General features: G+C 47.1%; 1 protein-coding gene across 29 annotated transcripts in view; it reads left to right on the top strand.

Moving 5' to 3' along the window:
* The window catches only part of TENM2 (teneurin transmembrane protein 2), a 3416041-nt gene extending 3396500 nt beyond the window's left edge, over positions 1–19541 (top strand). For all 29 annotated transcript variants that reach the window (XM_070232931.1, XM_070232936.1, XM_070232935.1 and 26 more), the window contains 4 exons: positions 2221–2517; positions 4406–6020; positions 15689–15819; positions 17438–19541. In XM_070232931.1, coding sequence (XP_070089032.1) covers positions 2221–2517; positions 4406–6020; positions 15689–15819; positions 17438–18199 — 2805 coding nt within the window. In that variant the 3' untranslated portion in view covers positions 18200–19541. The remainder of the gene's footprint in view (positions 1–2220; positions 2518–4405; positions 6021–15688; positions 15820–17437) is intronic.
* The last annotated feature ends 311 nt before the right edge of the window (positions 19542–19852 follow it).

Genomic DNA, 19852 nt, shown 5'->3' with positions numbered 1-19852 from the left:
TCCACTGGAAGTTAGGTTTCCTTATAATCCCAAGAACTCGCCACCTTTGTTCCTGTCTCCATGCTCTGGTGCTTGCTCTTTTCTAAATGTTCTATCCCCTTCTCTCTGGGATGACTCCATAGCAACAGCAGTAGTTTGGGGAATCCAGTAGTCCAGGGTTCAAATCCAGCCTCTGCCACTTGTCTAACTGTGTGACCCCCTCTGACTCAATTGCCCATATCTAAAGTAATTTCTACCTCTGTTGTGAGAATTAAACTGGGATGAGGTTTGTAAAGTACCGAGCACAGTACCTGTCAAAGCCTCAGGGACTCGTTTCAGTTTAGATGCGTTTCAAATGCTAAGTAACAGAGATTAGAAATAACAAGAGTCTAAACAAGAGATCGGCTTATTATTTTTTATGACCTAAAAGGAGTCTAGAGGTAAGAAATTCGTGGCTGGTAGGGATGCCCAAAGAAGACACCTAGAGCAACAGGGATCTAGACTCTTTTTCTCTGGATAAGCCATCCTCCTTGAGGTTTCCATCCTCAAAGTCACCCCATATTCACAAGGTGAACGCTGGAGCTCCAGTAATCACATCCACATTCCACTGAGAAAAAGGAGGAAAGTGGGACGAATAAAAGGGTGCGTACTTCTTAGCTGAGTCAGCTTCCTTCAGGGTTCCCGGAAAACCCAGCCAACAACCACCACTTACATTGTGTTAGCCACCCCTGGCTCCAAAAGCAGCTGTGAAACGTAGTTCTTTACCTGGCTACGATGCTGCTCCTCAGAATACAGGTGTCTGTGGTATTAGAATTATCCCTCATCTTCCCACAAAGCTGCAACATGGAGCCCTCATGGGCTGTGGCCATGCTGTACAGTCTCTTCCTCATTTGACACATCTCAGGGCACTCAATGCATATATAGCACAGGAAGCAATAAACCTGGTTAAGTGTCTAAGTGGCTAACTGGTTGAAGTCTAAAAACCGAAGTTCCAGACCAATCCTACCACTTCATTGCTGTGTGACCTTGAGCAAGTATCTAACCTCTCTGGTTCAGGATGAGTTTCGTCATTTATCAAGTGGTCTTTGTGAGCATCAAATCAGATAATAGATGCAAATTGCTTAACACAATGCCTGTATATACTAGCCCTCAGCACATGTCAATGTTACTATTACCATCCTCATCATTATTGTCATTAAGTGCTAATGAGTTATTAGGGTACGGTGAGGAAATAACAGACATCTCTCATACCTCTTCCTTCTGCCTGTCTACATCTTCCCTCGCCTTCAGCGCTCACCCCAGGGACATCTGGATTTGCATCAGTTATGTTGAAAGAGCCTGGGCTGAGCTGGCCTCATTTTATTCGCTTCCTGCCATCCACTCAATGAATCTCTGAATCTTGAGAGTCCTTCTCCTGTGCCCCTAACCAGAGTCTAGTCCCCCAGCTCTGCCTTCTGGGACAGGCTCTCTTCTCTCATCAGATCAACGTCTAAATAAATATTAAATTATGTCTGGTTCCGCTATTCCTTTCAACTCTAAGTACATCAGTTCTTCCCTTTGTCGGAATTCCCCAGCCCTACCGAGGTCTCCCCAGTGATGTCTTGCATCCTTGACGGTGGCAAGATTTCTCTCTAGATGGAAGTAAAGAATCCACATAGGAGTGAGCCTTATAGGCCCAGATCTCTGTAAAATATGGATTTCTAGGACTTCCTCCCCACCCCCCTAGGGACCTTTCACTTGAGGCTTCAGAAGAAATCTTGGCACCTGCTCTTAAAGATCATTAGCTACTCAGCCGATGATGTGACATAAAAGGCTTATAATGTGCAAACATACAAAGTCTCTTGCCCCCCAGGGTGGCCAGGCAGGGCTGTCAGAACCCCAGGGTCCAGGGATGGCTATGTAATCTGTGCACTGCACAGTGTTCTACAATATGATGACACCCCTTGTCATTGTGCAGTGCACAGCCTACATAACCGTTCATGGCAGCCATGCCCAGATCAGTCATCTCTGACCATAAGCAGCCTCATTTCTGTATTCTAGTGCACCCTACAAATATTGCCATTTTCTATGTGTACCATTGGTGTAAAGGAGTTTAGAAAGCACCACCCTGAATAACTTCAGGGTTATTTCTTCTTCCAACACATACTTGTGCCCTGGCCACGCTAGCCATGTCCTCCGTAGGAACCTGAGCTAACACGTCCAGGTGCCATCTTTCACACCAGACCCGTTGTGTTTTCCTAGGTGCATGGTAGAAATCTTTTGTCCATTGACTACGACCGGAATATTCGGACGGAAAAGATCTATGATGATCACCGGAAGTTCACTCTGAGGATCATTTACGACCAGGTGGGCCGCCCCTTCCTGTGGCTCCCCAGCAGTGGGTTGGCAGCCGTCAATGTCTCTTACTTCTTCAACGGACGGCTGGCTGGCCTTCAGCGCGGGGCCATGAGCGAGAGGACGGACATCGACAAGCAAGGCCGCATCGTGTCCCGGATGTTTGCCGACGGGAAGGTGTGGAGCTACTCCTACCTGGACAAGGTGGGTGCTGCCGCCGTGGCGTCCTTTAATTCGCGCTGCTCTTTGTAAGCTGACCTGATGCGCTCTGCTGTAAGACGTTTTAACATCTTTAGTTGACCCTGCAAGGGCTTCCCTCACGCTCCCATCCTCACTGGGAGGGAGGAAATCTGAAGGACAATGTTATTCATAGCTCAGCGCCATTACCGTGAAAAGCAAAAAAAAAAAAAAAAAAGTGCTAGACACTCAGAAATGGCAAAAAGGATGGATTATCTGATTTTATTCCAAAAAAAAAAAAGTGCTGTTGAAGGGGCCAGAATCATCCCACTGGCAGCGTGGCTGGTCATTACTGTGAACTGGAAACGCAGTGATTCATTTCTGCCTTGCCCGAAATTATGCCATCAGGGTAGGGAAATTTGCCTAAAACTCTTTAAACACACAGAGCAGCACCCTCCTGCTTGGCCTGTTGGCTGCACCAGCCAACAGATTCTCTCTACGTAATTCCCTGTGTCCAAAACTGCCAGATTTAGGTCTCTGTCAGAAAAGGTCAGGTTGGAGCCGCAGTATAAAGAGATCCTGGGGGCAGCCTGGTGGCATAGTGGTTAAGTTCACATGCTCTGCTTCGCCCGGGGTTCATGGGTTCATATCGTGGGCACAGACCTATACACCACTCATCAAGCCATGCTGTGGTGGCATCCCACATGCAAAACTGCAGGATGATTGGCAACAGATGTTAGCTCAGGGCTGATCTTCCTCACCAAAAAAAAAAAAGATCCCTTTGGGGCACAAGACAAAGCTTTTGAAGACTGCCCTAGTCATCTAGCTCAGCTTGGGCCTCTCACCTCGACTCACCTTGACACAGGTCCATTTCTATTTCTTCCTTTCTTGCCTCCTCATTATAGCAGTCACTTGCAGAGCTGTTACCCCCTCTGCAAGAGACGGGCTGCTGTGCCTTTGGTCCTTCCTGAATATTGTTCTCATCATGCCATAAAATACTAGGATGGTTGACCAGGGGAGGCAAGAATCTCCCAATTGCCTCAATTGTGAGGCCATTATTTTCCCAAAGAATCAATGATTCTAGGTTATTGAATCTTTTCAGTAGCTTCTAAATGGAGGACGTGCTTTCTTTTTAGATTTAATCAAAGATGGCCAAAAGAAAGTGTGTGTGTTATACCTGTTCTCTGCTGAGCCAGTGGTAGTCATTTCTAAACAGCCTCAGGATTTCTTGTTATTGAGCCTAGAGGCTAGGTCAATGCCTCTCACCTTAGTCCTTCAAGCTTTTGCTACTCAAAGTATGGTGCAAGCAACATCAGCAGCACCTGGGAGCTTGTTACAAAAGCAGATTCTCAGGCTGCCTCCCTCACTATCCCCATGCCAAACTACTGAATCAGAATTTGCCTTTTTTTTTTTTTTTTTTTTTTGGTGAGGAAGATTGGCACTGAGCTAATGTCTGTTGCCAATCATCTTCTTTTTGTTGCTTCAGGAAGATTTTCCCTGAGCTAACATCTGTACCAATCTTCCTCTACTTTCTATGTGGGATGCCACCACAGCACAGCTTGATGAGTGGTGTGTAGGTCCACGCCCAGGATCCCAACCCTCAGGCTGCCAAAGTGGAGTGCGCAAGCTTAACCACTATGCCAGTGGGCTGGCCCCAGAATCCGCCTTTTAACAAGATCCCTGGGTACTTGACATACATATTACAATTTGGGAAGCACTGATCCAGGCAGCCACCATGATCCATCAGAGTTGGCACACCCAATGACATCAATCTACTCGTTATCTCTGGTCTAAACATCCCCATCCTTCATGGCTTTTGAATTGACATTTAGGGAAATGGAATAAATTCTGTCCATTTGAGTGCTTAGTCCTAAAGAGCTAACTCATGTGTTCCCGTCCCCTTTCCTTCCTCCAGTCCATGGTCCTCCTGCTTCAGAGTCAGCGTCAGTACATCTTTGAGTATGACTCCTCTGAGCGTCTCCATGCCGTCACCATGCCCAGCGTCGCCCGGCACAGCATGTCTACCCACACCTCCATCGGCTACATCCGCAACATTTACAACCCGCCTGAAAGCAATGCTTCGGTCATCTTTGACTACAGTGATGATGGCCGCATCCTGAAGACGTCCTTTTTGGGCACTGGGCGCCAGGTATTCTACAAGTATGGAAAACTCTCCAAGTTATCAGAGATTGTCTATGACAGTACTGCTGTCACTTTTGGTTATGACGAGACCACTGGTGTTTTAAAAATGGTCAACCTTCAAAGTGGGGGCTTCTCCTGCACCATCAGGTACCGGAAGATTGGCCCACTTGTGGACAAGCAGATCTACAGGTTCTCCGAGGAAGGTATGGTCAACGCCAGGTTTGACTACACCTATCATGACAACAGCTTCAGGATCGCAAGCATCAAGCCCGTCATAAGTGAGACTCCCCTTCCTGTTGACCTCTACCGCTATGATGAGATTTCCGGCAAGGTGGAACACTTTGGCAAGTTTGGAGTCATCTATTATGATATCAACCAGATCATCACGACCGCTGTCATGACCCTCAGCAAACACTTTGACACCCATGGGAGGATCAAGGAAGTCCAGTACGAGATGTTCCGGTCCCTCATGTACTGGATGACAGTGCAGTATGACAGCATGGGAAGGGTGATCAAGAGGGAGCTAAAACTGGGGCCCTATGCCAACACCACTAAGTACACCTATGACTATGATGGGGATGGGCAGCTCCAGAGTGTGGCTGTCAATGACCGCCCAACCTGGCGCTATAGCTATGACCTCAATGGGAACCTCCATTTGCTAAACCCAGGCAATAGTGTGCGCCTTATGCCCTTGCGCTATGACCTCCGGGATCGGATAACCAGACTCGGTGATGTGCAGTACAAAATTGACGACGATGGCTATCTGTGCCAGCGGGGTGCTGACATCTTTGAGTACAACTCCAAGGGCCTCCTAACGAGAGCCTACAACAAGGCCAGTGGGTGGAGTGTCCAGTACCGCTACGACGGTGTGGGGCGGCGGGCTTCCTACAAGACCAACCTGGGCCACCATCTGCAGTATTTCTACTCCGACCTCCACAACCCGACTCGCATCACCCATGTCTACAATCACTCCAACTCGGAGATAACCTCACTCTATTATGACCTCCAAGGTCACCTCTTTGCCATGGAGAGCAGCAGTGGGGAGGAGTACTACGTTGCCTCGGATAACACGGGGACTCCCCTGGCTGTGTTCAGCATCAACGGTCTCATGATCAAACAGTTGCAGTACACAGCCTATGGGGAGATTTATTATGACTCCAACCCTGACTTCCAGATGGTCATTGGCTTCCATGGGGGACTCTATGATCCCTTGACCAAGCTGGTCCACTTCACTCAGCGTGATTATGATGTGCTAGCAGGACGATGGACCTCTCCAGACTATACCGTGTGGAAAAATGTGGGCAAGGAGCCGGCCCCCTTTAACCTGTATATGTTCAAGAGCAACAATCCTCTCAGCAATGAGCTGGACTTGAAGAACTACGTGACAGGTGAGGACTTTGCCACCTCAGTTGGGCAGTGGCTCCCAGTGGGGTGGTTGTCCTGGTAGACTGTCGGGAACTCTGAAAAAAGGTCTTATCTCTGACGCTAGGAGAATCCTGGAGAGCTGTAAACACCGCACGGTACGGTATCTAGAACAGTCAAATGGCAGCAGCATCAGGTCTGTTTGAAGATGCCCTGACCATTTTCAAGTCCCTTCAGTTGAAATAACTTTTAAAAGAGTCCTTCCTACCCTAACAGAGGAAAGAAGCCTTATAAAGGGGGAAAGAGTGAGACTGTGGTGTCAGAAATACCTGGTGCAAGTTCTCTCTCTTCCATTTATAAGCCAGAGGACCTTGGGCTAGTTGTCCAATCTCTCTGAGCTGTAGTCCCCTTCTCTGTGAAGGGCTCTGATAAAGCCACCCCATAGAGTGACCACGAGAAGTATATGAACTTCTGTAGGCAAAGTCTAGCGCCTGGCACTTAGACAGTGCATGTTCACAAAAGGTTATCTGCTCATGTTATTAAGATGATCACTACTAGTGAAGCAATGAGTTAGCTAGGTTCTGAGATGACTAAGACCCAGTTGTTGATCTCACAACCAGGCTGGTAAGATACAAATACAAATAACCAATGATAAGGCAAAGCAGAATTAAGTCTGTGCTGCCATATAGCTGTCTGTTCAGTTATTTGTTCAACAAGCGTTTATAGAATGTTGTCATGCTGGATTCTTGGGATATAATGGTGAACAAGACAAACACCCTTCTCTCAAAGATGCGTGTGTGTGTGTGTGTGTGTGTGTGTGTGTGTGTAGATGACTTCAGATTTGAAAATTTTTGACATAGAACAGAAAGGTCCTTGTCAAATTGGGCCTGAGCATGAAAGGGATCTTGGTTGGCAGAAATGAGCTCAAAGCTGAAGAAAAGCTATGAGCAAAAGTCAGAGGACATAGGAAGTTGTAGAGGGGATATAGATAGAGGGGTCAACAAAGGCAAATAATCTACTTCCTCATGTTAAGTGAGAAATTGGTAAAATGAGGGTCCCTGTCCATTCCATCCACATCCATCTCCATCCATCAGCCATTCACCCATTCAACAAATATTTTCACAGCATCTAACACATACTAAGTACTTAGATGCAGTAGAGAGCAAGATAAAGTCCCTGTCCTCAGAGGAAAAAAGCAAAGAAATCAGGATGGATGGATTGATAGATAGATGGATCCAAAGACATCAACCTTCAGCAAGGAAGCCACTGCCACCTCACCTGTCCAGGCATTGGAGAAGAGCAACAGTGGGGACTCCAAGTCCAAGGCCCCTCAAATTCCAGGAGACTCACAGCTCTTGGCCAGGCCTGGGAGGCATCAAGCCCAAAGGGCCCCTACCCTGAGGTAACTGGTGTCACTTGTCCATCCCCAAGATAGAGAAGGAAGCAGCAGCTATCTGGAGCACAGCACTGCCCTTGATGTCCCGTGCTACAGAAGAAATAGATGACCTTAAAGATCAACTTGCAGCGAAGCTGTGCCTCACTGACAAGTTCCAGAGCATTTGAAGTTGAACCCAGCATCCCCCTACAACTGAACCAGCTGGTACCTTTTGAGCCAGGAGCCATGGCCAAGCCCGTTCCCTCCTGTTCTTCCCCATGTACCTTATCAGGAGGCCAGGCCATGCTACTCTGCCAGGGCTTCCTCTCTTCCCCATGGCTTAGCATGACTTTTGTCCCCCAGGTCACTGCAGTTTCAAGACCTCTCAGGAAAACACACACACACACACATATGTATATAGTTCCAGGTAACAATAAGTGCTATGAAGATAAAATAGGAGAAGGGGTTAGACAGAGAGTGATGGGCAGTGTCTCCTTTATTTAGAGTGCTCGCAGAGGCCTTTCTGAGGATGTGGCATGTGAGCAAAGACCTTTATGAAGGGGGAGGGAGAGGAAGAATATTCCAGAGAGAGGAAGCAGTGTGAATGGGGAGGCAGACCATGCCTATCTTAGCCATGCGAGAAGACTCCCCTCATCCTGCAGAATGTGCTTCCCAAAGCGCCCCTTGGCACTGGATGCCTTAGAGATGAATCAGCCAGAGGCAAATACAAAGAAAGCCCTCCTCGTGGGCTGACAGACACCTAGAGCTGCCAAGGCCCAAACACAGCCATTCACAGAGCACAGTCAACTCACCCCCTCAGCTACTTTCCTGGTCCTCCTGAAAAGGGAAAGAAAAAAAAAAATCAGCAGAGTTTTCTGAATAGCAAGATGGCTTTCCTCATTCCAGCGCTTCATGGAGGCTCAGTAAATGGGAATCAAATCAAGTTGAACTAAGTCCAACAAAATCGAATCCCAAAACCATTTGAAAGAGTCTAAAATAAAAGGTGGTGTTCGAGGAGCCGCGTGCATAGCACTGATGTCTGAGGTGGCAGCTGGGGAGAGGGGCGCTGGGTAGAGAAGAGAGTCAGACCAGGCACCAGTCCACACCTGCTGCCCGTTCAGGGAGGAGATGACCCCTGGAGAGTGGACCCCAGCAGAGAACACCAAATCATTCTCCGCTCTGCGAATGTTGGCTAATCTGTAAACCCATCTAAATTAGTCTTAATTTGTCACTTAGGAGACAGCAGAGTGGTTGAACTTGCCACTCACAATTTAAGCAGAAGAAGTAATTAAGATGTAGTGAGGAGGAATGCTGAGAACAGAACCTTCTCTCTCCGGTGCTCAAAAGCATCATTGCTGTTTGGAGACAGAGCTCTCTGAAAGCAGGAGGCGGCTCCTGAGGCTGGAGGAGGTTCTGTTTCCCCCAAGAAGGCTGGCACAAAGGGGAGCAGTGTAGAGTACCCGGGAGGAGCTCCAGGACGCCCGGGTTGGAACAGAGGTGTAGCTGCCCAGAGCGGGTGAAGCAGTCCAGAAGTGGCTCCTCCCGCTCTTGGGCTCCAAAGCAGCACCCTTTTTAACAGTTATTTTTTAAGGTAATATATTGATGATTGATACATCCGTGATAAAAAGTTATTAGAGGAAAGGATGTAAAAGACAGACAGGGAGACAGACTCCCTTCCAAACAGCCTTCAGCGCTCCAGTCTTCTCTGCTTTTAGCAACGCAGGAAACTCCTCGGTCCTGGACAGACCAGGACCTTTGCCAGCCCCGAGCCTGGCCTGTCCTCAGTCCGGTTCCTTATGATGTTAGCACCTGAGTACATCTCAAGACACCAGTCCTGGGCTTGCCAATCACTTGCTGTGTAACTTCGACGAATGTCTTAATCTTTCTGAGCCTTAGTCTCTTCATCAGCAAAATGGTGATAATAGGGGCCGGCCCAGTGGCGCAGCGGTTAAGTTCGCACGTTCCGCTGCTCGGCGGCCCGGGGTTCGCTGGTTCGGATCCCGGGTTCGGACATGGCACTGCTTGGCAGCCATGCTGTGGTAGGCGTCCCACGTATAAAACTAGAGGAAGATGGGCACGGATGTTAGCTCAGAGCCAGGCTTCCTCAGCAAAAAGAGGAGGACTGGCAGTAGTTAGCTGACGGCTAATCTTCCTCCAAAAAAAAAAACAAACAAAAAATGGTGATAATAATAGCGCTTACCCCATGAGGTTGTAAAAAGTAGATGAATCGTGAGGTGTAAAGCGCCTTGAACAGCTCGAAGGCTAATAAATGGCAGGAACGTGTGTGTTATTTATAAGCAGCTATGGACTTGGAGACAGGAGTTTGCAGATGAAGAATGGAGACGTCATCGTTACGTAATTTTCTGGGGAATGTGGGGTGGGGTCTCCAGATCTGCCCTGAAACAGGTCCACACTCTGCTCTGAGTGGCATTGCTGGGGCAAACCGGAAACCCCAGACGCATTTTGAGTCAAGCGAACCTCCTAGATGTCGCCCACAAGGACTCCTTTTTTCTCCCCACCCCTTCTCCCTGGTGGTTTTGGGGTCACAAATCCCAGGCATACGTGAGCACATAGTCAGATTTTGTGGAGTTTAATTTCCCCAAGTGAGGAGGAAGGCACAGCCTCCTTCTCACATTACCCTCTTCTCATGTCTACACTTAACACCTAAGATGCTGTGCTGACAGCGTTTTCAGAGAGAGCGCTTCGGTGGCGGTAGCAACATAATCACAGGCCGCGAGGAACAGGAGTGAGGAGTAATGAGCTATTAGGAGGGGCCACCTCGCCAGCTCCTGCCTCAGAGGCTCGCTCTCACAGATGGTTTAGGGAACCTGTCGAATAAACATTTCAGAATAGGTTTAAACTCAGAAACCAAGCCATGTTAGAAACTTTAAAAAAAAAAATGGTGGTGGGGGGGTGGGGAGATGAGATGAGCTATTACAGTTCATGGGAGCAGCCATTAAAATTTCTGGTCTCAGAAGCAGGGATGTTCTTAACATCCACCCCGCCCCTCCCCGACCCCCCACTCCGGGTCTTAGGGAGGGATCCCTGCAGGGAAAAGATCAGGATGGGGAGAGTCTTCTGAGGGCAAAGCCCTCTCTTGCCTTTCTTGGGGTCCCCTCCATATCGTGTGTACCCCTGGTGGCAGACGGGATGGCTTTACATGGTGTGCAGATGGGGTGTTAAATAAAGGAAACACAGGTGGAGAAAGTCTCTCTTCAGAGCTCTTTATAGTAAATCTAGGAGAAAGTCCCCACTGGATGCTGGTATGTATTTAACACCTCATTGACACTTCTAATCTCCCTATTTTAGGGAGAAAGCAGGTCTAAGACTCCCTCAGTAGCAGGGAATAAAATCATGCTCTAATTTAATTGCATTGCTTTTTTTTCTTTGTTTGAATTTTACTGTTATTTTCTGCCTGCATCCAATGAGTCCACTTTCCCATTTACGGTAGTGCCAGAAGTTTCTTCTTTAAAACGGATTTACTGAAGTGGGAAAGGCAAATTTAGTTTTTAAAAATCAGGAAGTAAATACTAATACAGGTGATACCTGGATATGGCAAAACCATCGTGACGAGTGACCATGAATATCCAAAGTTGGGAAACCCACACTCTACAGCCCCTAGCACCCTTTTGGCACAAAACAGGTGCTCCGTAAATATGTGATTGTTGCTGAACTAAAGCTTGGCCTCTCTCTGCTTGATGCTGACACACTTTTTAAGGCAATTTCAAGCCTGTATTCTTAAAAGACTCTTAAATGGGCTATCACTAATATGTGTAGTTGGCGCAGGTTCAAGGAACCAGTCTGTGCCCAAGGCCAGTGGCTGCACCATGGACCCCAGACTCCCTCTCATTAGAGGTTTCTTCTATGCCTGTATGTTTAGTAGCAAAGTCAACATTAAATCCCTCACGACAGGCCCAGGGCAGAGGGACCTACCTTCCTTAGCCCCTTCTGAAGTGTGTTCTCAGGCAGGGGCAGACAGCTCCTCTGTCACACTTACACTGCTCAGGGTAGCTTTTGCCACATGTGTTCGGTGTTCGTTCACTCACTCATTCATTCCATGGATACTTATTGAGCACCTGTTTTGTGCCAGGCATTCTTGTAGGGCTTGGGGGAACATCAGTGAATAAAACTGAATTTTAAACTCCCTGCCTGGTGGAACTTACATTCTGTGTGAAGGAGACAGACCATAAACAATAAATATAATGAATGCACAAAAGATACAGCATGTTAGAACGTGATTACTGGGGAGTTTTTTGAGGGGGCGGGGTTAACAGAGTAAGGGGACTTGGGATTGGGGCTGGAAATGGGGTATGGGTAATGGTTGGGGTTGGCTGTATTTCAGAGACAACAATTGAGCAAGATTTGAAAGAGGTAAGAGAGTGAGAGAGCCAGAAAATACTTTTAGGGAAGCATACTCTGGGCAGAGAGGTTACTGAGATGAGTGTGTACCTGGAATATTCGAGAAATAGCACAGAGGCTGGAGCTGAGTGAGCAAGGGAGAGAGTGGAGAAATGAGGTCAGAGAGAGAACATGTGAGGGTCCTTACAGACCATCAGAAGGACTTTGGCTTTTCATTGAGAGAAACGGGGCATCCCTGGAGCATTCTGAGTGGAGGAATGACATGGCCTGCTCCCTGTTTACAGGCTTGTTCTGGCTGCTGTGCTGATAAGGTATGTGGGGTAGGGAGGTGGAAGCAGGGAGGCAGCTAAAAGTCCAGGTGAGAGATGATAGGCCAGGGTTGAGGTGGCAGAAGTGGCGAGAAGTAGATGCAGATTCTGGATCTATTTTAAAAGTAAAAGTAAAGAATTTAACCATATGACCCAGCAATTCCACACCTACATATATATGCAAGAGAATCGAAAACAGGTTTTCAAACAAAAATTTTTACGTGAATGTTCATAGCATAATTATTTGTAATAGTAAAAAGAAAAGCGTAGACAACCTAAATCCCATTAACTGAGGAACGGATAAACAAAATGCAGTATATTCAGACAATGGAAGATTTTTCAGCCATAAAAAGGAATGAAGTACTGATACGTGCTACAACATGGAGTAACCTTGAAAGCTTGCTAAGTAAAAAAAGCCAGACACAAAAGGCCGCATATTGTAAGATTCCATTTATATGAAATGTCCAGAATAGGCAAATCCATAGAGACAGAAAGGAGATTAGTGGTTGTCAGGGGCTGCGAGGAGAGGATACTGCAGAGTGACTGCTAATGCATGTGACCTTTCTTTTGGTGGTGATGAAAGTGTTCTGGAATTAGATAGTGATGGTGGTTGCACAACATTGTGAATGTACTGGAAGCCGCTGAATTGTGCACTTTAAAATGGTTGAAATGATAAATTTTATGTTATGTGAATTTCACCTCAATTAAAAAAAAGGTAAGGATTTATCAATGTATTAAATGTGGGGAGGGAGAAAAAGGAGGAGGTCAGGGATGGTAGCTGGAAGGATGGAGTTGCCGTTACCTGGAATGGATAAGACTGAGTGAGGCAGGTTTGGTAATGAAATCTGTTGTTCAGTTTTGGATGTCAGTTGGAAATGTAATGAAATATACACGTTTGGCATTCAGGGAGAAGTCCAGGATGGAGATAGAAATTTTGGAGTCAGCATCAGCATATAGATGGTATTTAGGGCCCTAAGGCTGGATAAGATCACCATGTTTGCAAGAGTAGATTAGATAGAGTGGAGAAGAAGCTCAGACTGAGTCCAGGGAGTCCCATCATTAAGAGATCAGGGAAATGAGGAGGAATGAAAAAAGGACAAGGAGTGGCTACTAAAGGAGGAGAAGGGCAGACAAGCGAATGTATTGTCCAGAAGCCAAAAAAATAGAAAGGCAGGAGCGTTCAGCTTGTCAAATGCTTCTGATCGGTCAAATAAGATGAGGAATATGATCAACATCGGACTTAGCACCATGGGAATCATTCGTAACTTTGACAAGAGTGGTTTCGGTGGAGTAGTTGGAGGCAAAGCCTGATTGGAAAGAGGTGAATGGGAGACAATGAGTATAGAGAATTATTTTGAGTTTGAGAAGTTTTTGTAAAGGAGGGTGAGAAATAGGTAGGGGCTAAAGGAAGAAGTAAGGATAAGAGAGGAATTTTTTTAAGGTGGACATTTAGTAGCATGTTTTTATCCAGTAGAAGAAGGAATAAATTGATGACATGGGGGAGAGAGAGGGAGTTGCTGGAGTGATGTCCTTGAGTGAGCAAGAAAGGATGTGACCTAGTGCTCACGTGGAGGGTGACTTAGTTCATCCAGAGTAATAGGAGGAAGGCAGGGAATATGGGTACAGAGGCTGGGAAGCCAGTAAATGTGTTTAGGGAAATGCCCCTCTGGCTGTATCAGTTTTCTCGGCAGAGTAGGAAACAAGGTCAGCTGCTGGAGTGAGGAAGGAAAGCAGGTGCTGGAGGTTTTAGGAGAGAGAAGAAGATGTAAAATCCCTCAGGAGAATGGGAGGATGGCTGCATGAAAGGGGGAATGTAGTCAGATTGTCAGGCAGCAGGAAGCCATAATTGGGGCTCACGGTTAGGAGTTCAAAGTGATACCAGTCAGCAAGGTAACATTCGTTTCTCCAGCCACATTCAGCTGCACAGGTACAAACACAGAATAGGTGAAGATTTGGATTTAACCAGAACTGGGGTTTCACCAAGCTAGTGTGATGAAGTGAGAAAGGGGCAAAGGATCTGAGAATATACACAAGGGAATGAATCTAATGATTGGCCATGGAATGTGGGCTAAGTAAGAAAAGAATAGAGACCAAGATGTTGAGGGATGGGGGGCGGGGGTAGTTTAGGATGGATCGAAGATCCTAGGGAGGGGAGAGGATCAGGGAGTATGGGTGTCAGGTTACAAAAAGGAGCAAACTAGAAAGAGTCCAGGTGGTGGTCAGATGGTGACATGCATGAAACTGAGATAATGGGGGGGTCAGAATTATAGGCGATGACAAGGTCCAGAGAATGAGCATGAGAGTGAGTAGGGTAAGGATCATCAAAGGAACTAAGAGGCCAGGATCTTGGAAGAGTCAATGAAATCACTTAGAATGAGTTCAGGAACAAAGATGGAGAGAATGACAGTGGAGCAGAAAAGCCTCAAGAAATGCAGGCGAGTGGCCCAGGGTCAGCAATGACTGCAACAAGCGCTTGCCCCTCCAGATCCTTCAATTTTAGGAGAAGAAGCAGGGAGGCCAGAGTCTTCAGAGGAAAGGGGGTTTCAGTTAGAGCCATTGAGAGGAGGCTGACAACATGGGGGGCTTTGCTGATGATGAATGAGAATTCCAGAGGGCCTGATGGAAGTGTTTTGGAAGGTGGGGAGAAGTGGAAAAGGGAGGTAACACGTGATATTGGGGTGCCTGTTACAAACAGAGATAAGGAGCATAAAGGTGTGAGTCCTGCTGGACTCTAGGCCAGCAGTGTGGGTGAGGCTGTGTTGCAAGGGATGAATGTCCAGGACTCTCTGTTGCTCAGTGTGGAAGGAGGCAAGGTGTCTGGGGGATACAGTCTTAGTCCAAGAGCCTGGACCATTCAGTGGAGAGTAGGACCTTTGGGGCAGGAGATATAATTCCCATTGTGAGGCATTCAATCTTGACCCCGGGCGAGGGAGGGGCAGTCTTACTCTGAAGATGCATAGCTCTCTCTTGGCCTTTCTTTGAAGAGTAGGCACCTGAGAAATGTGTCTCAGGAGCTAGAAGACTCCGCATTCCATACACTCTTGGAACCCCCTTTCCATAATGAGCCAGCCTCAGTGCAGCACCCCACCCCCAAGATGTCCTGCACAGTGTTAATAATCATCACTTATCCATCTAGTTGGTCATTGTATCTCTGGCTTCTAACACATTGACTGGCCTACACTAGATGCTCCCTTAAACACTTGCCAAATAAAGGAGTTCATATTTATTGAGCAATCCATGCACCAGGCACTGTAACGAGCACTTTGCATGGATTTTCTCCTTCGATCCTTACAACAACCCAATAAGATTGGTACAGTTATTGTCCCAATTCACATCTGAGGAACCTGAAGCTTCGAGAGGGGCAGGAACTTGCCCACGGTCACACAGTGAGGGGATTTGAAGCTAGGTCTGCCTTACTCCAGCACTGGCCTTCTAAGACACCACGTGCGGGTTAGTTGGAAGGACACCTACTTCCTAGAAACCACGTAAAGAAGCTCTGGGTCTGGAGCAGGAGACTTTCACAAGCTCTTGCCTTCTGCTCCTGTTGGACCGCACACCCAACCACCCATTTTATTTTATTCTTTCTCCAAGATCCTCTGTTGCTTTCCGTCCCTCATGATTTCAGAAATCTTTATTTTTGTTTCCACCATAGATGTGAAAAGCTGGCTTGTGATGTTTGGATTTCAGCTTAGCAACATAATTCCTGGCTTCCCGAGAGCCAAAATGTATTTCGTGCCTCCTCCCTATGAATTGTCAGAGAGTCAAGCAAGTGAGAATGGACAGGTAAGCGGAGGTTCCTGCCAAGAATCCGAATGATTGTCATCATTCCCTTTTGCAAACAGAACCACTGGGAGCTAAGGGCATGTCAGTAGAAGAGAAAACACTGGAGCTGGGTATAAAAGGTGCATGAAACGTTGTGACTTCCCAGGAAAGCAAATGTCAGTGCTGTCACTTGTCTGGCGCAGCACGTCTTTCTTCCCAACCTCAATTATTACCTTAATTGTAATATCATTATCTGTTCACTATATACCCTTGAGTCACTCCTTGATTAACAGCAGCACAGAGAAATCTAGCAGCAACTTACCATCTGCACTGCCTATAAGATCATAACCCTTTTGGCTTTTATGGGATGTAATAAAACCATGGTTTGCAGTTTCTGTCCCATTAAAGAACGTTTTTATGCCCCACATAAAACCTCAGCGTTTTATGGCCCAAATGTATACAGATTGAGTTTTCAGAACGTCATATGTGCTTGGGTCTTTCAGTGATGACGGAAGGGTGGTCAGTTTCAATTTGAGTGCAGCTGAGACTTCTGCCTCCGTCAGATGGGAGGAATGGGTACCAGTGTCCAGAGAAACCCTGCTACAGAACCGGTTCTCAGCACTATAAAAATCTGAAAGGTCTCAGCTGCTCTGAATAATGGTCCAGACTCTATAACTAGAGAGAGGCAAGGAGGAGCTGCTGGGTAATTGAGAGCAGCATTTGCTCAGTCCTGCCCCTTGGGGGCCACTCAGTGGATGAATAGCCATCATTTCTCTCATTTATCTAAGTGCCGTTACCTCCCAAACACAGCCTCTTCCATTATCCCAGCCTGTCCCCCAACCACCAATTGAGACAAGTTGTAATTTGTGAGTGGAGAACTCAAGGCCAAGGAGATAATGGTGATTTCGTCCCTCCGCAGAACCAGGGCTAGGATCCAAAGCAAATGACTCAAAGCCCAGGGATATTCCCTCTGGCTCATGAAGCCAGAATCTCTTAGCCTGGTGCTTCTCAAACATGAATATGCACACAAACCACCTGGGGTATCTTGTGAAGGTGCAGCTTCTGACTCTGCAGGTCTGGAGTGAGGTCTGAGATTCTGCTTCTCTAACAGGGTAGGTCCCAGTGATTCCTCTGCTGCTAGCCATACTTTGAAAAACAAGGTCTTAACCCAAGGAAGTTAATGAACATCCAGGGCACTGACCTCCAGGAAATCTAGGTCACAGTAGCGGAGTTCACAGCTGCTCAAACACACACCCTGCCCTTCAGGTCAGGATATCCCTGGGTCTGAACCGTGTGAGGCAGCTGCCAAGCCATCAGAGTGCAGAGTGGCCCTCTCTTCTCCAATAATGGAGGGACATGGTAAGTGGATAGGCCTGGGTGCAGATGCCAGCGAGGCAGCAAACCCCCATCATCATCTTTTTAGTTAGTGGCCCAGTTACAAGGCACACAGGCCATACCATCAGAGCACTGGAGACCAGCCAGCCTGTCGTAGTTCCAAAAGGTAGGACTATATTAGCCCATATCATTGCAGACCCAGACTAGTTCTTCTAGAGGGGTCCAAGCATTTCTATTTCTGACTCTTTTGTAATGAGCTTCCCAGCCCACCTTCTCAGTTCTCTGTGTTTTCTTATGCCCACAGCTCATTACAGGTGTCCAGCAGACAACAGAAAGGCACAATCAGGCCTTCATGGCCCTTGAAGGGCAGGTCATTTCTAAAAAGCTCCACGCCACCATCCGAGAGAAAGCAGGCCACTGGTTTGCCACCACCACACCCATCATCGGCAAAGGCATCATGTTTGCCATCAAAGAAGGGCGGGTGACCACCGGTGTGTCCAGCATCGCCAGCGAGGACAGTCGCAAGGTAGCTTCCGTGCTGAACAATGCCTACTACCTGGACAAGATGCACTACAGCATCGAGGGCAAGGACACCCACTACTTTGTGAAGATCGGCTCGGCCGACAGTGACCTGGTCACGCTGGGCACCACCATCGGCCGCAAGGTGCTGGAGAACGGGGTGAACGTGACCGTGTCGCAGCCCACACTGCTGGTCAACGGCAGGACTCGAAGGTTCACCAACATTGAATTCCAGTACTCCACACTGCTGCTCAGCATCCGCTACGGCCTCACTCCCGATACCCTGGATGAAGAGAAGGCCCGTGTCCTGGACCAGGCGAGACAGAGGGCCCTGGGCACCGCCTGGGCCAAGGAGCAGCAGAAAGCCAGGGACGGGAGAGAGGGGAGCCGCCTGTGGACTGAGGGCGAGAAGCAGCAGCTCCTGAGCACGGGACGTGTGCAAGGTTATGAGGGATATTACGTGCTTCCTGTAGAGCAATACCCAGAGCTTGCAGACAGTAGCAGCAACATCCAGTTTTTAAGACAGAATGAGATGGGAAAGAGGTAACAAAATAATCTGCTGCCATTCCTTGTCTGGATGGCTCAGCGGGACTAACTGTTATCTCCTCTCCTAAGGAGATGAAGACGTAACAGGGGCACTACGGCCGGGCTGCTTTAGGATACCAAGTGGCAAGAAAGCTCACATTTTTTGAGTTCAAATGCTACTGTCCGAGCAAGAAGTCCCACATCCTGAAGTAGACTCAAGCCTGGCTGAAAATTCTGAGGAAAACGAAACAAACGAATGAATGAATGAACACACCACATGTTCTAAGTTCCCCTAAAATATGACCCACTTGTTCTGGGTCTACGCAGAAAAGAGACGCAAAATGTCCAAAAGGAGCAAAAGAACAAAAAAACAAAAAAACGAAAAAGCAAAACAAACACACCGACGGAAAAACGAAGAAATGAAGAGGAGAGGGCCTCATCTTCAATTACCTCACTCATTCACACGTGAGCGGCGCAGAGACATCGCGGGGGCGCGCATCACCGGACCAGCCGGGGAGAGCGATTCCGACCGCTTGTTGGACAAATAAGTATACAGACATTTTCGTTTAAACAAATACAGGTGCATTTAAAACACGACTTTGGGGGTGATTTGTGTGTAGCGACTGGGGAGGGAGGGGTTACAAGTGGAAGAGTGAGCACTGGAAATACTTTTTAAAGGAAAAAAAACAAAAACACAAGAAAAAAAAGGAAATTAATATCATCAAAAATCAAAGCGAAATAATACCGTTCAGCACTTAACTCTCAGGTCCCAACTTAGTCCGGCCTGAGCTAATTTATTTGAGCGCAGAGTGTAAAATTTAATTCAAAATGGTGGCTATAATCACTACAGATAAATTTCATACTTTTTTGTCTTTGGAGATTCCATTGTGGACAGTACTACGCAGTCACAGGGTGTAGTCTGTTTAGATTCCGTAGTTTGTGGGTATCAGTTGCAGTAGAGGTGTGACATTGTGGCACTCTTTTGCTAACGGGCACCACTTCAGATCACCCTGTACATACATAAGCCTCAAGGCACAATCACTGTTTCAGATTTAAAATTATTAGTGTGTTTGTTTGGTCCAGAAACTGAGACAATCACATGACAGTCACCACGAGGAGAGAAAATAAAAAATTTAAAAAAAAAATCCACAAAAACAAAAAAAAAATCAAAAAACAAAAAAAAAATGTCTAATAAGAACTTTGGTACAGGAACTTTTTTGTAATATACATGTATGAATTGTTCATCGAGTTTTTATATTAATTTTAATTTGCTGCTAAGCAAAGACTAGGGACAGGCAAAGATAATTTATGGCAAAGTGTTTAAATTGTTTATACATAAATAAAGTCTCTAAAACTCCTGTGGACACTGGCCTTCTGTGGAAATACTTTGAGGGGAGGAAAAGGAGAGACTTGTGGGAGAAAATGGGAGTTGCCAACATGCACAGGCTGGCCTGACATTTTGAATTTGGGGAGGAGCTTTGTCAGAGGTATCTCAATGCTCTCCAAACAAACAGCTCTGAATTCTAGAGTGATCTCTGCCCACATCTGCAGCTGCTTCTCTGCATGCAGCAGAGGTGCAGAGGAGCGCCTGGGCCTGGGGGCGGTGAGGACCCTCAGGCCCACCCGTGCAGGGATGGGTTCCTCCAGCCCTCCTGGCATAGTCAGGCCTTCTTTC

Source organism: Equus caballus, chromosome 14 (genome assembly GCF_041296265.1).
Source record: "Equus caballus isolate H_3958 breed thoroughbred chromosome 14, TB-T2T, whole genome shotgun sequence".
Classification (NCBI taxonomy): Eukaryota; Metazoa; Chordata; class Mammalia; order Perissodactyla; family Equidae; genus Equus; species Equus caballus.
Note: the sequence above shows the minus strand (reverse complement) of the source record. Positions and strands in the feature narration are given on the sequence as shown.